Genomic DNA, 19,297 nt, shown 5'->3' with positions numbered 1-19,297 from the left:
TAGTTTCTACTTCTTGCAATTTCAAAATGGGCTCATTACTATTCATTTGACTTCAAGGGAAATGATTTCATGTCACTACAAGAATTCAAACATCAACCTTGATTAGGCGATGCACGAAAGGCAATCCTGTGATGAAAGAGGCAAAGAGGCCATTAGCCAGGAGTTAAAGTGGCCCAGAGCACATTTTGCTCACTCAAAGTGCTGCATTTACTTTTGCAGCTGTCATCTTAGTGCAGGCTGTGCAGGCTGAACATCAGAGGGGAAAATAATGAATCAAAACTTAGCCAGCTAAATGCCTAAATACCACAACTTCACATTTGCACCATGAACGAATGACAGGCATTAGAAGTAAAAAGGATGAGTTGAAGGTGTTAGCGGGCTGTGTCTCAATAATATTTCAATGCTCCAAATAATCCAAAACATTCTCTTACAAGTGTATGTATGAATTTTATGATCATATTAATAATATTATTGATACAATTATGGGTCTTTTTTCAAGGCTTACAGCAGCCTTTTCTCCTATCACCGCAGGGGTAAGAAAACCGAAGTTTACCAGCTGGTGATCATCAAAAAACTATTAAAAAAGAGATGATAAAAGTTTTTTAGTCATTTCATTCTGAACAAGTTTGTTGTTGTCATGGTATGGAGTCTAGTGTCTCTTTGTTTGTGTTTTGTATTGATTAATATTCACTGATTTAGTTAGTTTTTTCTGGTTATTTGTTAATTAATTCCAGTGTTTAGGTGATCCTTGTGTTGTGTTTTTGGCTCAGTATTCGTGTTTCCTGTTTTACGTTGGAGAGTCTTCCGTCCCGTGGTCAGTTTTGGTTCCCCGTTTTCTCGTCTTGTCTGATTGGTCTCAGCTGTGTTCCCTGCTTGTCTGCCATTTCCTCTTTTCCCCATGTGTGTGTATACATAGTGTGTGCTTGCCTCTGTTGTCTGCATGTCCACCTGCTGTACCTCTGCTTGTCATCCTCTGTGTCTCCCCTGCTTTTCATCTCTCAGGCTCCTCATTCCCAGTTTCAGGTTTTAATTATGTTTTCTACGCTCCTCATGTTCTTTGGTTAGCTTCTCCCAGTGTAGGTTTGTTAATGTTTTCAGTTCTCCCTTTCGTTATTTGCTTGTAGCATATTTGTACAGCTACCGATAAAAGTTTGCTTTCAGTTTGATCCTCCGTATATTCATCTGTTTGTCTGCACTTGGGTCCACACTCTCTCCCCTCCATGCTGTCTGCCTCATCAGACGTGACAGTACATGTTAATAAAACGACAGTATGTTTTGTTTTTGTGTTCGTTTCTCCACCTTGAGGAATCACCAGCCAAAACACTTTGCTTATAATTATTATTTATTAAAGCATTGGGTGATCAGATGTACATGGAACATGTACATGGAAGCCACAGTCTGTGAGCAATCAGCTGTGGCCAACTACCAAAAAGAGGGTAACCACTCTTAGCACTTCACAAATTTTTATTTGAGCATGAGCATCTATTTGACTGGTTAAAACTGCTGGGGAAAAACTGCTTGTATTGCAGGAACTGAGCTAAGAAGTGGTCATGACTGATATCAGGTGCCCCTCACATTCCTTTAATCTTATGTGTGCACATTTCTAAGTAGTGCAAGTGATTTAAGCAAAAATGACAAATCAGTATATTTGTCTTTAAACACTGAAAAAAGAGAAAAGGAGAGTTTGTTCTTAGTCAGATTGGACTTCTTGGGTAAACAGTGTAAGCAGTTTAACAAAACAATAAAATAAAGGTCAGCTTATTACCTTGTTCTGCAACATTTAAGGCAACCATTCTTCTTTGTGTTGGCTTAAATGTTGAGATGAATCTGTAATTATTCAAATTTCCTCATGTAGAAAGATCGAATTGACTGATTGACAGGACAGATGATCAGAGGTGCAGAGTTATCATCATCATTAACACCAGGACAGAAGAATGGGTAGAGTTTCCCGGTGAAGGAGCAGCCAGTAAAGGAATAGATAAGAGCTGCATGATCTGCATCATAAAAGGAGACCAGACCCTCCTCATAATCCACAAACACCCCCACCTTCTCAAAACCAGACTGAAGCGGGAGACGGACTTCAGGATCCTCAAGGGCTACACAAATGTTTTCATATACTCCTACAGTCCAGTAACCTTTCTCGGGACTCGGTGTGATTTTTTTCTTCCTGTTGACTGACTCTCTGACCACTCCTAATATCCATCTGGTCTTTTCTTTAACCTGAACCTCAAAGTAAAATCTGCCTGAAGAGAAACTCTGCTTTCCCGAAACACAAAGAAACACAAGAAATCTCTCTGGGTTGTCTGGACGTTTCTTCCTTCTATCACCACAGTGTACCTGTTTTCCATTACGAGACAGGATGAGTTTAGGATGTGCTGTATCAGGATCAAGAGTCACATCCACTGCATACTGCTGGACCCTCTTCAGCTCAGCCTCAAACAGCTTCTTCATGTCTTTACTGAGAGTCTCCTTCAGCTGATCCACAGCTCTCACCACAGTCCCCTCATATGATGGTGGATGGATACTGACCTCTCTCCAGTCTTTGGTGGCTGGAGCAGCTTTCAGGGATGAGAATCTTTGGAGGAGGTGGAGGTGGTCTTTAGAGTGTGAGAGCTGCTCCACCTCAGAGCTTCTCTTCATCAGCTCAGAGATTTCCTGTTCCAGATCTTTGATGAAACCTTCATCCTGTTTCTCTGTTGTTTCCTGTTTGTCTTCCATCTCCTTTATGAGCTCGTTCAGACGTCTCCTGAGACTCTTCCTCAGAGCAGTGAAGACCCGAACACCTTTTGCTTTCTCTCTGTCTGCAGCATCTTTACTCATCTTCGCTGACTTTTTGATCTTTCGAATTTTCAGTCGTCTCTTCTGGATCATTTGTTGAATTTCAGCTTCAGTCTTCCCCAGTTCTGCCTTCTTTCCTTCATATTCTTCTCTCAGAGGAACAAACTCATGAGTCTTGTGGTCAAAAACACAGCAGAGCATGCAGACACATGTCTGATCGGTCTTACAGAACAGCTCCAGAGGATTATCGTGCTTCACACACATCCTGCCTTCCAGGTTCTCCTCCGGATCAATCAGCTGATGTCTTTTCAGACCTTTCATTGTCAGATGAGGCTCCAGGTGAGTCTGACAGTAGGAGGCCAGACACACCAGGCAGGACTTCAGAGCCTTCAGTTTGGTTCCAGTGCAGATGTCACAGGGAACTTCTCCTGGTTTGGCAGCTTGTTGCTCTGAGCTGTTGCTGGTGGATTTCTGCTGAGCTTCATGTCTGAACTGAGAAACCATGTCAGAGATGAAAGTGTTGGTGTGCAGCTCAGTTTTTGTGTAGAACACCTTTTTACACACGGGGCACTCAAACCTCTCACTGATGTGCCAGTGTTGACTGATGCAGTTTTTGCAGAAGTTGTGTCCACATGGTGTGGAGACTGGATCAGTGAAGACATCCAGACAGATGGAGCACAGAAACCGATCTTCAGATAGAAGACAGCTGGCTGCAGACATGTCTGCACTCTGAGTGAGAAAGAAGAGAAAATGATTTTATTTCAAATTCACTTTTCATTATGTTTAAAGTGGACTTTTTCTGTCAAATATCTCCTATTGGTCATCTTGTGAATGTTCATTTTTAAATAATAAGGCTAGTGTATGTAATCCCTGTGAGCCCAAAGTTGAGACTACAGATTGCTCTTCAAACTGAGTTCCAGATAAGTTTCTCTACTTGGGACAAATGCAGCCACAAGAGGGTCACAAGCCAGTCCCCTCCTAGTGCTGACCTCAAGCCTGGATAAAGGAAGAAGGGAGGGGGAAGGCATGTTTGAGCCCAGTGAGAGATAAGGAGAGGCCTCAGTGTGCAGATGAGAATACACACTAAATGTAGCAACTGTGACTGGTAAAGTGCTGATATTATTGAAAGAATATAATTAAATATGTTGTGTGTTATATGAAACCAAATAGAAGGGACCATGAGCATCAGAGGTAGCTTAAAGCTGTTCTACCACAGTGTGGATAGGAAGAGAAAAAGTGTATTGATAATCTTCAAGGATCAGTATGTGAATGCTGTTGTGTAGGTGTTAGACATGATCAGGAATGTCTCACCAGTTGGCCATCAGCAGAGAAAGAAGAATTGTGGAGCAATTTTGATGAAGTTTCCCCATGTTTGTTATCATATATCTGTGAATATCGGGAGCAGTCCAACCTTATTAACATTTCCTGCCCTATTTCAAACATTGTCTTCATTAAGTACATGTAAAATGTTCATTACTGTCACAACTCCAAACACATCAACAGCAGTTTATGAGATTTGTAACCTAAAATTTACTCTAGTACTTTTAAAGTGCTCAAGGAAGAGTCAAATTATGTAATCTATCTAACCCTTCAAAACACAAGCTTAAAGGATACAACTATAAATAAAATGTCAAATCAAATGGTCAATCTGCTCTAGTGGACATATAACGTGTTAATAACGTCTTTCAACCAGCTTTTTCCTCACTTAACTGTATACAGACTTCAACAGTCTTGCATACGCAGATCAACACTAAACAATGGAGCCACTTGTAAAGGGGCAGCTGAACAGCGGCACAACAATAATGCAGCAGCCGCAATTCTTTAGCAAGCAAGTTTCTTCTCTGTAAGTAGCAACTTCCTGTTATCCCATTGTTCTCATTCTATTTTTTTCCAAACAGAAAAACACACTGAAGATTAGTTCCACCTGCCATGCATTTAATTTTGTCATTTATTTCACTCCAGGCTCAACACCCCCTAAACTTGGTTTGACTTGACACCCAGTATCAGGTAAAGAAGGTCATGCTTCCTCTGTCTTTGAATGGTCGAATAAATGCAGTTAGAATGGGGTCTCTGCCACGATTTTTATACCTTTTTCAAAACCTTCCTATTTATTTGCCACTTAAATTTTTTAAGAAGCTTAATTCATTGATTCTTTCATTTATTTGGGCAGGAAAACCCCCTTGGATATTAAGGCTCATCTTCAAAAAAATACTTCCAGTGGGGGGTTGGGTCTCCCTGTGTTTAGACATCATTACTGGGCGGCAAATTCAAGAGCTCTATTGCACTGGCAGTGGGGTTCGCCTACTGATTACTGTTATGATAAGCTTCCAATCTGGCTTCAGGTAGCGGCAGCAACAGTATCTGAAGCCTCATTACCGGTCTTATTGTTTTCTAACACGGGTTCTTCTAATAATTCGATCAGTCATAATTTTGTTGTTAAACACTCCTTAAAGATATTAAGTCAAATTAGGAAATCTCTTAAACTACCTGACTTTTCAGTAAGAATGCCAATAATACATACCCACTTGTTTAAACCAGGTAAAATGGATAGGGTGTTTTTAGAATGGGGGGGAAACGTATTGAGGACTTATACATAGATGATAAATTTGCGTCTTTCCTTCAACTCCAACAAAAATTTCAGTTACCTCAATCACATTTTTTTCGTTATCTTCAAATAAGGAATTTTGTTGAATGAAACTTTTCAGACTTTCCACTGAAGCCACTAAGTTATACTTTGATATAATTCTGAAAGCAGATTTTAAACATCTGATATCTCAGTTTGTCAAGTGCTTTACAATTCCAGTTGATTCCGATCGAATTAAGAATACATGGGCTGAAGACTTCGGTGTCCCTCTGTCTTAGGACCAATGGTCAAACTGTTTGTCCAATATTCAGAAAGGCTCAATAAATGCCAGATATAAACTAATCCAGTTTAAAGTCATTCACAGATTACATTTTTCTAAACTTAAACTTAACCGGATTTATAATTCTGTGTCCCCCTTATGTGATAGATGTAATATCGGTGAAGGTTCCCTTGCACATCTATTTTGGCATTGCCCTGTCTTGAAAGCTTATTGGAGGCAGATTTTTACGTGGTTTTCAAACCAATTTAGGAAAAAAGTACCACTTGATGGTACATTGGCTATACTTGGATCATTTGCATCAATCAAATCCTTTTTCTCTTCACAGAAACAGATAATTACAATGGGTATGCTGGCTGCAAGAAAACGTATTCTTTTACAGTGGCGGTCTTCTTCAGCCCCGTGTTTTAAAGGGTGGCTTAATGAGATGGTGTCTGTGGCCAGGGTGGAACAGATAAGATTTGATAGAAAAGGGAAACTGGAGAGTTTTTGTACGATTTGGCAGCCATTTCTAGAATTCTTAAAAACGAATTGATCATTAACTCATGCCTCACACCCCGCGTGAATTTTCTTATTTTATTTTTATTTTATTTTTTATTTAGTTAATATTGTTATAAATTTTTTTCTCTCTCCTTTTTCTTTTCTTCATGCTTATAAGTTCACAAATGCCAACTGTAGTAATTGTTCACAATTGAATCTGTATAAGCATGTTGTGTTTAATTTTAAAAGCAAAAATAAAATATATAAAAATAAAAAAAGAAGGTCATGAACAGCTGTATGTGGCAGGTGGGATTGGACCCAAAATGCAGACTTGCAGCCAGGACTGAACTTCAGCTTTAGTGCTGGATGTACACATATATAAACTGAACTGGATTGGATTGAACTAAAAAACAAAAAACAAAACACACAGACAGGAAGGAGAGAGATCGTGACAATGGGCAGTGGGAAACAGATAGTTTAAATGCACAAAGAATAACGAGGGAATGAGAAACATGAGGGAAACACAGCTGGGACTAATCAAACACAATCAGACACGGAGGAAGCAAAACTAAACACAATGAACACAGGATTCGACACTGTCACAGTAAAACAGGAAACACTAAGACATCAACTAATTCACACAACATGACACAGAAGCCAGGAGGAAAGAAGACTCGGGGAAACAAGACGGACCTGGGAGACAATGGGAGGAGACACAAAGAGGGGAACACGGAAAACAGATAAGGGAGAAAAGATACTGGGAGGCAGGGAGAGAGAGCGAGGGAGCAAGGAACTGAGAGGGCAAGAGAGCATGACAGAGCGAGAGGGGACGAGAGCGCTAAGACACACACACTGCAAAAGCTTTCTACATTCGGGCGACCCTGCTAAAACTGAGAGAGCACGTTTCACACATAATTTCGGACTTTTCGACCCAATCATGCTGGAATCCTACCCTGAGCTAGCATGCTATGCTTACGTCTTGATGCATGCTCAGTCATCCGGGTAAGTAAATTTTCAAAAGTTGATTCTGTTCACCTGGACGTGGCGTTTTCAGTGGAAGAAACGTTTCGTCACTCATCCAAGTGACTTCTTCAGTCTCCGCTGACTGGAGGTTTCCCCAATCTTATAAACAGTACATCAACTTTTGGAGACATGCTCTGCTGACCCTACGCTAGGCCCTCCCAAGGCAGGGGACTCTCCTGGTGACAACAAGCCAAAGCGGAGGCGCGGGAGACGGGGAGGAGCTGATCGAAGGCTCCGGCGCTTGGTTAGCAAAGGAAGGCTAACACTCCCGGCCCTACTGCTTGCAAACGTTCATTCTTTGGAAAATAAAATGAACAAACTCCATGATCGTATTTCCACACAAAAAGACATTCAGGATTGTTCCATACTGCGTTTCTGTGAAACCTGGCTGGGGGAGAGGACACCCAATATGCCAATAACACCAGAGGGCTACACGGTCTTCAGAGCGGACAAAGCAGTACGGACAACGGCAAGATAAGCGGTGGAAGAACGGCTGCCCTCGTCAAGCAATCGTGGTGTACTGACTGTATGATCATTTCAAAACCTTGCTATGAAAATGTGGAATTTCTGACTCTAAGGTTAAGGCCTTTTTATTTGCCCAGAAAACTGCAGTGCATCATTGTGAGTGTCGTGTACATCCCCCCGTCCGCTAAGGAGGAGGCTGCACTGAAGGAGCTGCACGACATGATCAACAAGCACGAAAATAAACACCCAAACGCTGCTGTAATTGTTCTGGGAGACTTTAATCACTGTCATCTCTGGAAAAATATGCCTAAACTGCATCAGTTTGTAGCCAAACAGGGGAAATAAAATACTGGATCACTGTTACAGCAACATCAGAAATGCCTTCTCAGCTGAACCAAAACCTCATTTCGGAAAGTCTGACCACATGACATGGCTAAAACCCATCTACAACAAAAAGCTCAAGACAAACCCAGTCACAGTCAGTACTATTAACACCTGAACTGACAGTGCAAAAGCCAGCCTTTAGGACTGTTTAGAAGCTACAGACTGGAGCATCTTCAAAGGAACAGCTAACGACATCCGTGAATACACAGAGACTGTTAGCGACTACATAAACTAGTGTTTAACAGGACTGTGCGTAGATTCCCCAACCAAAAACCCCGGTTTAATGGAGACATTAAACAGAAAATCAGGGAGAGGAAGGAGACCTTCAAGGCAGGAGAGCACGGGGCGTATAAGAGAGCCCGCTACAAACTGCAGAAGTCCATCAGAGTAGCAAAGAGGGGCCACTCAGAAAAACCTGAAGGCTACTACCTGAACAACAGCACACGCAGCATGTGGCAGGGAATTCAAGCTGTCACAAACTACAGGGGAACTACAACAACCACAGACCCCCGAGACACCACCCTACCAGACAGCCTCAACACCTTCTATGCCAGGTTTGACAGGCTGAACACAGACTCACCCTCAAAGACCTCCTGTGACCCCACAGACACCGCCTTCCTGGTGACACACACACAGGTTCTGAAAGCTCTGAAAAAGGTGAACCCCCACAAGGCTGTGGAACCCGATGGAGTTCCTCCCAGAGTACTGAAAGCCAGTGGGGAACAACTAGCTTGTGTGCACATGGATATCTTCAACCTGTCACTATCCCAGGCAGTAGTCCCACATATTTTTAAATCCTCCATCATTATACCAGTTCCCAAAAGACCGGAAACATCCGCCCTGAACGACTTCAGGCCAGTGGCACTTACACACATTAATCACACGGTCCCGGACACTATAGACCAACCCCCAGTTTGCATTCCATCCCAATCAATCAGTGGATGATGCAACAGCAATAGCCCTGCACCACACACTGCAACACCTGGAAAGTAGCAGAACATATGTCAGGATGCTCGTCCTGGACTACAGCTCTGCTTTCAACACCAACTGCCCGGGCAAGATGATCAAGAAGCTGACGGACCTCAACATCCCGACTCCGACTTGCAACTGGATTCTGGACTTTTTGCAAGACAGACCGCAGGTGGTGAGAATAGGAGGACTCTAGTAGACAACATTCTTGTCTGTGGTGAAGAAAACTACCCCATCATCAACACAGACAAGACCAAGGAATTAATACTGGACATCAGGAAGAACCCCCCTCCCCTGCAGCCTCTTATTGTCAAAGGGACAGAGGTGGAGAGGGCCAACAGCCACAGATTCCTGGGACTGCAGGTTACATCAGACTTGAGCTAGACTCTCAACACCACAGCAACAGTGAAAAAAGCCCAGCAAAGGCTTTATTTCATTAGGCTGCTCGGGAAAGCCAGCATGAACCACCGCCTTCTCACCCAGGCCTAGAGTAGACTGATTGAGAGCATCCTCAATGCAGGCATCACTGTCTGGTATGGGAAAACCACACAGACAGAGAGGAAAGCTCTGCAAAGAGTCATAAAGTCTGCAGAGAGCATCATAGGGACAAAACTTCCTTCCATGGACTTTCTATACACACAACACTGCCGAAAAAGAGCAGAGAGAATTATCAGGGATTCACACCATCCAGGTAACTCTCTGCTCAGACACAAAAACTGCACATATAAACTGAGACGCAACATAACGGACAGCATCTTCACGCAGAGAACAAGATTTTTCAAGAGCTTATGGCAAAACACAAACACTGAAATACTCACACAACACTAAACACGCCACAGTCAGACTGATGGCAAACAAAAAACACTGAACACAATTTTCACACAAACACAATAACACAGCACTACTTACACTACTTACTGTACAGTGTTTTTGTACATAGTAAATACTATGATTGTTCTATTCCTCACTTTATTTCTATTTTCCTTTTTAGTTGATTTGTCTTTATCTTGTAAAAACTGTGACTTGACCTGGAGAGCTCTGCACAGGAATTCCAATGTGCATGGACTGCTGGTCCTGTGCACAAATGGCAAATAAAAATCTTGAATCTTGAATAAACAGTAATAAAAGTGAGCAGACTGAAATCCAAACCATGTAATTCACTTCAAAAACCAGAGAAGTGACAGCTAAATGCTTCCACTGTGGATTTGTGGCTGAATGATAGCATTTTTAGTAGAGATCATTTATCTGATTTTCAGACGCAGGAACCCCCCCCCCCCCCCCCATACGTGCCCTTTCCTGTTCTCTGTCTGTATATGATCCCCCTGCACTACGAATGCTTGTTCTTATTTCCATGCACCTCCCACTCTTTTTTGGTTCATTTATCTCTCATTAGTACACAAAGATCTGCCAGGCCAGGGGAGCCACCACCAGTCCCCTCTGAGGCCCTCCCCAAACTGCTGCCTCAATACATGCTCAAGCCATCTGCCTTTTTTGTCTCAATCCAACACATGTAGTCTGATGAGTGCCGCTATTAAGTCAACTGTCATTTCATCCTTTTGAAACAACAACCGAAGAACAAAACAAGTTTGTTGCATTTCAGCCTCTGTGCAGAGCTGAAGTTCAGCATCTGGAAAGAAGAAGCTGCACCGCTGACCTTTGTTGGTAATTTTGATGTCTTTAACTCATTGAGAATATTTCTAGGGTCTTTTTATGAGTCTAGATCATTCCCCTTTAAGTGGTTAGGGACAGTTTTTACTTTGAATCGGCGCTGCTGAGGGATTTAATGAAAGAGAAGTGTCTTGTCACACCAGAGTCTCCCCTCATCCTCATCATCATGTCATCATTTACAGGTTATAAAATGAGGAGGATCAACAGTTGCCCTTTAAAACAGTGTGATCATGGACATCTGTACTTACCAGTGTTGGACAGAAGCTCTGCTGTGCTGCTAAGAAAGGCTGGATGCACGTTGAAGAGAAACTCACTTTAAGTTTCACTTTTAGATTCTTTCAGATGCTGCTCCACCTCTTCCTTCTGCCGGCTCAGCGGCAACTTCTACTATGAATATTTATCAGGATACATTCAAATGTAGTCTGTCTAAGTTGAGTCTCCGCCTCTTTCTGCAGTTCCTGCAGGTACTTATGGACCTGCATGCATATGTGTTATATTTCAGTCACATGGAGCAGGCTTTTTGGAAAAGCTGAATTCGAAATCTTTGTGCTGATATTTTCTGTTTGGTTTGACTTCTGAAATGCTGTTCTGTCTTAATCTGCATTTTTTATTTCCCCAAATCTGTACAACATCTGTTGAAGAGCACAAAGTTAGTCAGACCATTGTGACACATTACACCTGAAATTGCATTTTTAAATGTCCACCTTTGTGTAACTAATGCTCCAGATATGAGAGGAGCAAAGCCACTCAGAGCTCAAGACACCCACACAAGTGGCGAGCACCAGGAAAGAGGTAGTAGCAGGACCCTTTTGGTTCTTCAGCTGAAACAGTAAAGAGAAAAACACAGATTATGTTGCTCATGTGTGGAAAAACAGCTAAACTATTTTTTATGATGGAAACAAAGAAAGTGAATCGTCTGCTGTTTGATATGAAGCCTCAACTCAAGTATATTCAAACATTGAATCTGGAAAAAAAAACACCATTTACACTGAGTGATACTTTATTAATATTAATATTTGCTGTGGGCTCAGTTGCTGTCATTGAAGCTTCCTTCACAAAGTGTTAATAAACCTTCCCTCCCTGACGGACCTTTACAGAACTCGCTGTCTCAAGAGGGCACGCAACATCTTACAAGACTGTACACACCCAGGACACCGGGTGTTCAAGCTGCTGCCATCTGGCAAGAGGTTCAGGCTGCTGAGGTTGTGGACAAACAGACTAAAGGACAGATTTTACAACAGAGAAACAGCCCTAATCAGTGCAAACAGCTGACTTTATTGGCTACCTCCCTGAACTTTTTTGGGGGGTAACACCAATAACAAAAATAATATTTATATTTATAACAAGGTGGAATAATAATCAATGTGCAATAATAACAATGTGCAATACACGCACACCTATTCTTCATTTTATTACTTAAGTTACTGTGTTGTGTTGTGATGTGTCGTGTCGTGTTGTACGTAGTGCAGCGTGGGACTGTTTTCCAATTGAATTGCACTGTTGTACTATGTATGACTGTGCAATGACAATAAAAAGTTATCTTAGCTTATCTAAACATTTGAATAAAAGAGAAATAAATAAATTGATAAAGAACAGAAGTCTATCTGTTAATAACCAGTCCATTTAGTGAAAACAAACACTCCACAATTCTCATATTGCACAGATAACTTTAAAAATGATCATTAAAAACCCTGATTGACATGCAGGCAAATTAATTTTTAATGTTTTTCAGCATTTTGAGACTCTGTCTCTTCTGCCAGAAGGCAAGAGCTACTCCTCAGGATGGAGGATAGATGAGGGTCTAATAAAGCTCTGTGACTCAATGAATACAGGTCACTCATGAATGGATTGTATGGAGAGTCTGTCTTCAGCCCTCCATCACCTTCATGGCAAACTGCACCAGACACCTGACTTGGGTTCTGTAAAAGGAGATGATGCTTTAACACATTAAAAGCAGAGATGGTTTCAACAAACAAAACACAGGTGGAGTCTTTGGGATTTCCCCAGTGCTTCAGAAATCAGTTTCTCTGATCGTGTCATTTCTGTGCCAACTGCCCCCACCAACATGCAGCTGCCAACCCTCTCGGTTCTTCCCCCAAGTTTTTTTTTTCTTTGCACGCACAAGAGAAAGACCCTGCAATTTGATCACAGAGATCCAGCGTTCAAAACATGTTTTCAAGGAGGTGCAAACTCCTCCAATTTTCTTCTGAGTGACAGTGTGTTACAGAGTATCATGCTTACCAGTGGAGATCCATTGCCTTGCCCGGGGAACGCTCTTGTATCGCTCCCTCTTCTCCCTCCTTTTAAAAATTTTTTCTATGAGACAAGTGTATTTTAATAGCCTTGACGGATTCATCCAGCATAACAGAGGTATAGCAGTGCGTCTCTAATGTAAGTGTAGGTCAGTGGTGGCTCGACTTCAACTTGAGTAAATGTTTGGCACACAGTCAGCAGCTACCAATTATTCAGTGGCAGTAATGGTCCTTGTACAGGTCACACTTTACTACTTGCCTCAAACATAAAAGTTAAAATGGACCTCAGTAACTAAATTCAAGACATGAAAAGAGCAAAACAATGAAAACCAGAACAGCAGCACAGATCAGCTGATCCCAGTCAATACAGCAAAACAAATCTGCTTGACTTCACTGTTCTGACGTATCTTTTAACCCCTCAGAGGTAAAACTCTGTGATTCTGGTCACATAAATATCAGCTGAATTATACAAAAATACAAAAATTATACAAAGTTATTTTTTTCTCACACTTGCAGGAAACCAGGTGATAAACTTCCTGTTTTATGTGTATTTGTGTTTTTAGGAGCCATTAGGAGCTCTGCAGTTTTCTTCAATCCAGCAAACCCTCAGCTTCATCATCCTGAGGGTCATTTAGGCTGTACTGATTCACCATTTTCCCAATTTGATGATTAGCCTGCATTAACATGACAGCTCCAAATGTAAATGTATCACTTTGAGTGAAAATCCAGCAGAGGGCGCTCTGAGCTTTAATACTTAATTTAAACCCGTGTGTATAAAAATCACAATGTAACTGTGAGGCCGCTGTGAAGCTCAGACTCGTTTTCCCACTTAGGACGAGTTTACAGTACGGTTGTTCACCTCTCGATGGGAACTAGAATATCTGCAGACAGCTGGAAATGAAGTCTTTAAACTCTTTATTATAGCACATTACCCTGATCACTTCATGTTTTAATGCTCAAAAGACATGTGTTTTTATAAAGACCTTAGCAAGAGAAATCAGACTTTACTATTACATCAACAGCAGAAACATCTACTTTTGATTTAATGACACCCATGAACAGGAAAGTTTCTGTGAATCAAAGATTTAAATTCACAGTCAAATCTGAAACATTAAACACTACACACTGATGTATAGACCCTCAGCTGTCTGCTGAATATCTGACAGGAACAGGAGAAATAAACTCATTCAGAGATTTCTACCACACAGTGGACTGAGAGATTAATCTGAGTGGAGTCTCTACATGAATACACCTCGTTTAGAGCTCATCTTTATGATAAGATCTAAACGAGGTGCCAGCATTTTCCCTATTTGATGATTAGGGAAAATGCTTCAAGCCTTCATGTTACTAAAATTTTGGATCAGTTGTCTCTTCTCAGGCTAATTTTTCTGCAATAAAACATGTTCTATGGTCATTATTTCCACTGCTGTCACATAGACACAAATTAAGTCGAGAAATTAGCCTTAACCTTGTCCACCCAAGCTGTAAAAATTTTAAAATCAGTCTTATTTGTTATCATCTATTGTCCACCTGGGCCTTACACAGAGTTTCTGTCTAATTTCTCAGACTTTTTATCTGATTAAGTGCTCAGCTCAGATAAATTATTTAGATAATTATTGTGGGTGTTTTTAACATTCATGTTAATGCTAAAAATGACAGCTTCAACACAGCATTTAATCTGTTATTAGACCACTTTAATCACACTCTAGATCTTTTTTTAACATATGGAATAGAAACTGAACATGTAACAGTGTTTCCTGAAAACCCTCTCCTGTCTGATCATTTCCTGATAACATTTACATTTACAATAATTGATTACACAGCAGTGGAGAGTAGACTTTATCACAGTAGATGTCTTTCTGAAAGCGCTGTAACTAAGTTTAAGAATATAATCCACCCACTGTTATCATCTTCAATGCCCTGTACCAACACAGAGCAGAGCAGCTATCTGAACGCTACTCCAACAGAGGTCGATCATCTTGTTAATAATTTTACCTCCTCACTACTGTAGCTCCTGTGAAAACTAAGGCCTCAAATCAGAAGTACCAGACTCCGTGGTATAATTCTCAAACACGTAGCCTAAAGCAGATAACTCGTAAGCTGGAAAGGAAATGGCGTGTCACAAATTTAGAAGATCATCATTTAGCCTGGAGGAATAGTTTGTTGCTTTATAAGAAAGCCTTCCACAAAGCCAGAACATCTTACTTACTCATCACTGATTGAAGAAAATAAGAACAACCCTAGGTTTCTCTTCAGCACTGTAGCCAGGCTGACAAAAAGTCAGAGCACTGTTGAGCCAACAATCCCTTTAACGTTAACTAGTAATGACTTCATGAATTAAAATTTTAACCATTAGAGAAAAAATTACTCAGAATCATCTCACAGATGTAATATTATCTACAGCTACTTTTAGTACGATTGATATTCATTTAGACTCTTTTTCTCCAATTGATCTTTCTGAGTTAACTTCAGTAATTTCTTCCTCCAAACCATCAACGTGTCTTTTAGACTCCATTCCTACAAAACTGCTCAAAGAAGTCCCGCCATTAATTAATGCTTCAATCTTAAATATGATCAACCTATCTCTAATAATCGGCTATGTACCACAGGCCTTCAAGCTGGCTGTAGTTAAACCTTTACTTAAAAAGCCATCTCTAGACCCAACTGTCTTAGCTAATTATAGGCCAATCTCCAACCTTCCTTTCATATCAAAAATCCTTGAAAGAGTAGTTGTCAAACAGCTAACAGATCATCTGCAGAGGAATGGTTTATTTGAAGAGTTTCAGTCAGGTTTCAGAGCTCAGCACAGCACAGAAACAGCTTTAGTGAAGGTTACAAATGATCTTCTTATGGCCTCTGACAGTGGACTCGTCTCTGTGCTTGTCCTGCTAGACCTCAGTGCAGCGTTCGATACTGTTGACCATAATATCCTATTAGAGCGATTAGAACATGCTGTAGGTATTACAGGTACTGCACTGCAGTGGTTTGTATCATATCTATCTAATAGACTCCAATTTATGCATGTAAATGGAGAGTCCTCTTCACACACTTAGGTCAATTATGGTGTTCCACAGGGTTCCGTTCTAGGACCAATTCTGTTTACATTATACATGCTTCCCTTAGGCAGTATCATTAGAAAACATAGCATACATTTTCACTGCTATGCAGATGACACCCTGCTCTATCTGTCCATGAAGCCAGGTAACACACACCAATTAGTTAAACTGCAGAAATGTCTTAAAGACATAAAGACCTGGATGGCCACTAACGTTCTGCTTCTTAATTTAGATAAAACTGAGGTTATTTTACTCGGCCCTGACAATCTTAGAAATATCAGATCTAACCAGATTCTTACTCTGGATGGTATTACCTTGGCCTCCAGTAACACTGTGAGGAACGTTGGAGTCATTTTTGACCAGGACATATCCTTCAATGCACATATTAAACAAATATGTAAAACTGCTTTGTTCCATTTGCACAACATCTCTAAAGTTAGAAATATCCTGTCTCAGAGTGACGCTAAAAAACTAGTTCATGCATTTATTACTTCTAGCCTGTACTGCTGTAATTCATTATTATCAGGATATCCTAAAAACTCCCTGAAAAGCGTCTTGATGCATGCTCAGTCATCCAGGTAAGTAAATCACAGCATTGTAAGATGGCGAAAGATGTACCCTTAATGCCCCCTCCTCTTTCGCCATCTTACAATGCTGTGATTGCAGCCATTCCCCAACTCTCTGTGAATGGTACTCATGGCCATTGATCAGTGGGCTTTGGTCAGTGGTTGTTGATCAATGGTCATGAGAATTTGCCTAATTAAGATTAAGGAACTGACCTCCCCGCCCATTGTTCCTTCACTGGGCTGGTTTCAGTCATTATGCAAATGTACTGTTTATAACCTGCAGTTTGCTCAGACTGAAGAAGTCACTTGCATGAGTGACGAAACGTTTCTCCCACAAAACGCTACATCCAGATGAACAGATTCAACTTTTGAAGACTCCCTGAAAAGCCGTCAGTTAATCCAAAATGCTGCCGCAAGAATACTGACAAGGACTAGAAAGAGAGAGCATATTTCTCCCGTTTTGGCTTCCCTTCATTGGCTTCCTGTTAAATCCAGAATTGAATTCAAAATCCTGCTCCTCACATACAAGGTCTTAAATAATCAGGCCCCATCTTATCTTAAACACCTTGTAGTACCATATCACCCTATTAGAGCACTTCGCTCTTGCAATGCAAGCTTACTTGTTGTTCCTAGAGTATTTAAAAGTAGAATGGGAGGGAGAGCCTTCAGTTTTCAGGCCCCTCTTCTGTGGAACCAGCTTCCAGTTTGGATTCGGGAGACAGACACTATCTCTACTTTTAAGATTAGGATTGAAACTTTCACTTTTGCTAAAGCGTATAGTTAGGGCTGGACCAGGTGACCCTGAATCCTCCCTTAGTTATGCTGCAACAGGTGTAGACTGCTGGCAGATTTCCATGATCCATTATTTCCTTTTCAGTCACCTTTAACACTCACTATGTGTTAACAGACCTCTCTGCTGAATCACAATTGTTAATAATCTCTATCTCTTTTCCACAGCATGTCTTTATCCTGTTTTCCTTCTCTCACCCCAACCGGTCGCAGCAGATTGCCGCCCCTCCCTGACCTGGTTCTGCCGGAGGTTTCTTCCTTTTAAAAGGGAGTTTTTCCTTCCCACTGTCGCCAAAGTGCTTGCTCATAGGGGGTCATATGATTGTTGGGTTTTTTCTCTGTATGTATTATTGTAGGGTCTACCTTACAGTATAAAGCACCTTGAGGCAACTGTTGTAGTGATTTGGCGCTATATAAATAAAGCAGAACTGAATTGAATGTAACAGAACTGTGTGTGTTGTCTCACTTCAACCTCCCTGGTATATCCGTCACTTACAAGAACATCACTTACATCATATGTTTAGTTTGTGTGGTTGTGATTTGGCGCTATATAAATAAAATTGAATTGAATTGAGAATCATCAAAGCACACAGCTGAAATGAAAGATAATTAATTAAAGACAGGGGAAACAAAGCTAAATGCAATGCACACAACACAAGAGACTATCGAAATAAAACAGGAAAGAATCAAACATGGGAACATCAAAAACAGAAACACAGACTTTACAGACATGGGGAAAACAGGATGGCAGGAAAACTGAAATCCAGGGGATCAAGTATAAACAATAACTCTAATTACAAATAACAAAAGAAGACAACCAAAACAGGGAATTAGATCATGGAAAACAAAATTAATATAAACTAGAATACAAATTCAAAATTACAAGAAAAAAATACAATAAAATAAACAAAAAAAAATCTTAATAATAAACAGAACTGAAATGTTGAAGACTTGGGACCATGACATTTCTTTGTGCCAGCAGCTGTCTTCTTCCTCTTAGCATCCCCCAATAGTGGTTCCATTGCTCCATTTAAAATATAAAATGCAACAGTGGAAAAACTACCTTGTGTTTCTGCTTTCTTTATCACATCTCTGTGTATATATTGTCCCTTGTCTCTCGTCTGAGTCTCTGCTCCTTAATGCTCTCTGGTCGCTATAGTAAGGCGTAAAGATTTCTTTCAAAATAAGACACACAACTACAATATGGGAAAAGACTCAGAGAAACCAAGTTAACGATAAAAACCCTGAAAACCATAAATTTCACACCAGAGCTTCAACTCTCGCGGCCCAGTACCAGTCCATGGCCCAGGGGTTGGGGACCACTGCTGAGGCTTGTGTACTGAGCTGTGGCCGCAAGGTAGTTGGTGCCTGTTGTGGTGGTAACCCCTGTTGAGAAAGGCTGGATGAGTTCAGTTTAAGATTCCTTTGTAGAGAAACAGATTTGCTGAGCTGCAGCTCTCATTTTAAGTTTCAGGTCTCGTCTCTGACACTGAAGCCCTCCTCTTTCAGGTGTTGCTCCACCTCTGAAAGGCGGTGGGTAAGGCTAACAGGCTGGATTGTTTATTGTGTTGTTATATTTTTGTTATGCTCTGTTGGTGTCAATCATGAATGGTACAGTGCTCAACTCTCCTCTTATGTTACAAAATTTGACTCTCAGAATTTTGAGAGTCAAAATTATAACAGAAGAAAGACCATGAATGTCTCCTTTTAGTTTTTTTTCCCCACTAAAACACCTGAAAACTATGCTCTACTTAACCTTGACTGACAGTCTAATTTGTGTTTCCTTTCCTGTAAAATGTATGATGTTTGTTATTAAACCTACTTTCTAGTGTACAGTACCTACCAAATTCATCAGACCACCATACAGTGTAAGGTTTCTGATGCAACTGCACTGAATTAATGGATTAGCAACAACATTTTACTTTTCTGCAATAGATGATCCACCAGTATGTGCAAACTTTTATTTAAGATTATACTTTAAATATAATTATTGTTATTAACCATGA

The 19,297-nt window shown here is 40.8% G+C and overlaps 1 protein-coding gene across 1 annotated transcript; it reads right to left on the bottom strand.

Moving 5' to 3' along the window:
• Positions 1 to 1,833: 1,833 nt before the first annotated feature.
• Positions 1,834 to 3,498, bottom strand: LOC146361477 (E3 ubiquitin-protein ligase TRIM21-like). Its single transcript, XM_084922356.1, has 2 exons — positions 2,609 to 3,498; positions 1,834 to 2,494 (listed from the first exon to the last, which is right to left on the bottom strand). Exons 1-2 carry the CDS (start codon positions 3,496 to 3,498, stop codon positions 1,834 to 1,836), a joined length of 1,551 nt encoding a protein of 516 aa, XP_084778482.1.
• Positions 3,499 to 19,297: the final 15,799 nt, after the last annotated feature.

The sequence above is a fragment of the Perissodus microlepis genome, chromosome 23 (assembly GCF_051167445.1).
Source record: "Perissodus microlepis isolate ML-2025 ecotype Zambia chromosome 23, ASM5116744v1, whole genome shotgun sequence".
Taxonomy (NCBI): domain Eukaryota; kingdom Metazoa; phylum Chordata; class Actinopteri; order Cichliformes; family Cichlidae; genus Perissodus; species Perissodus microlepis.
This window is presented reverse-complemented; position numbering and strand designations above follow the sequence as displayed.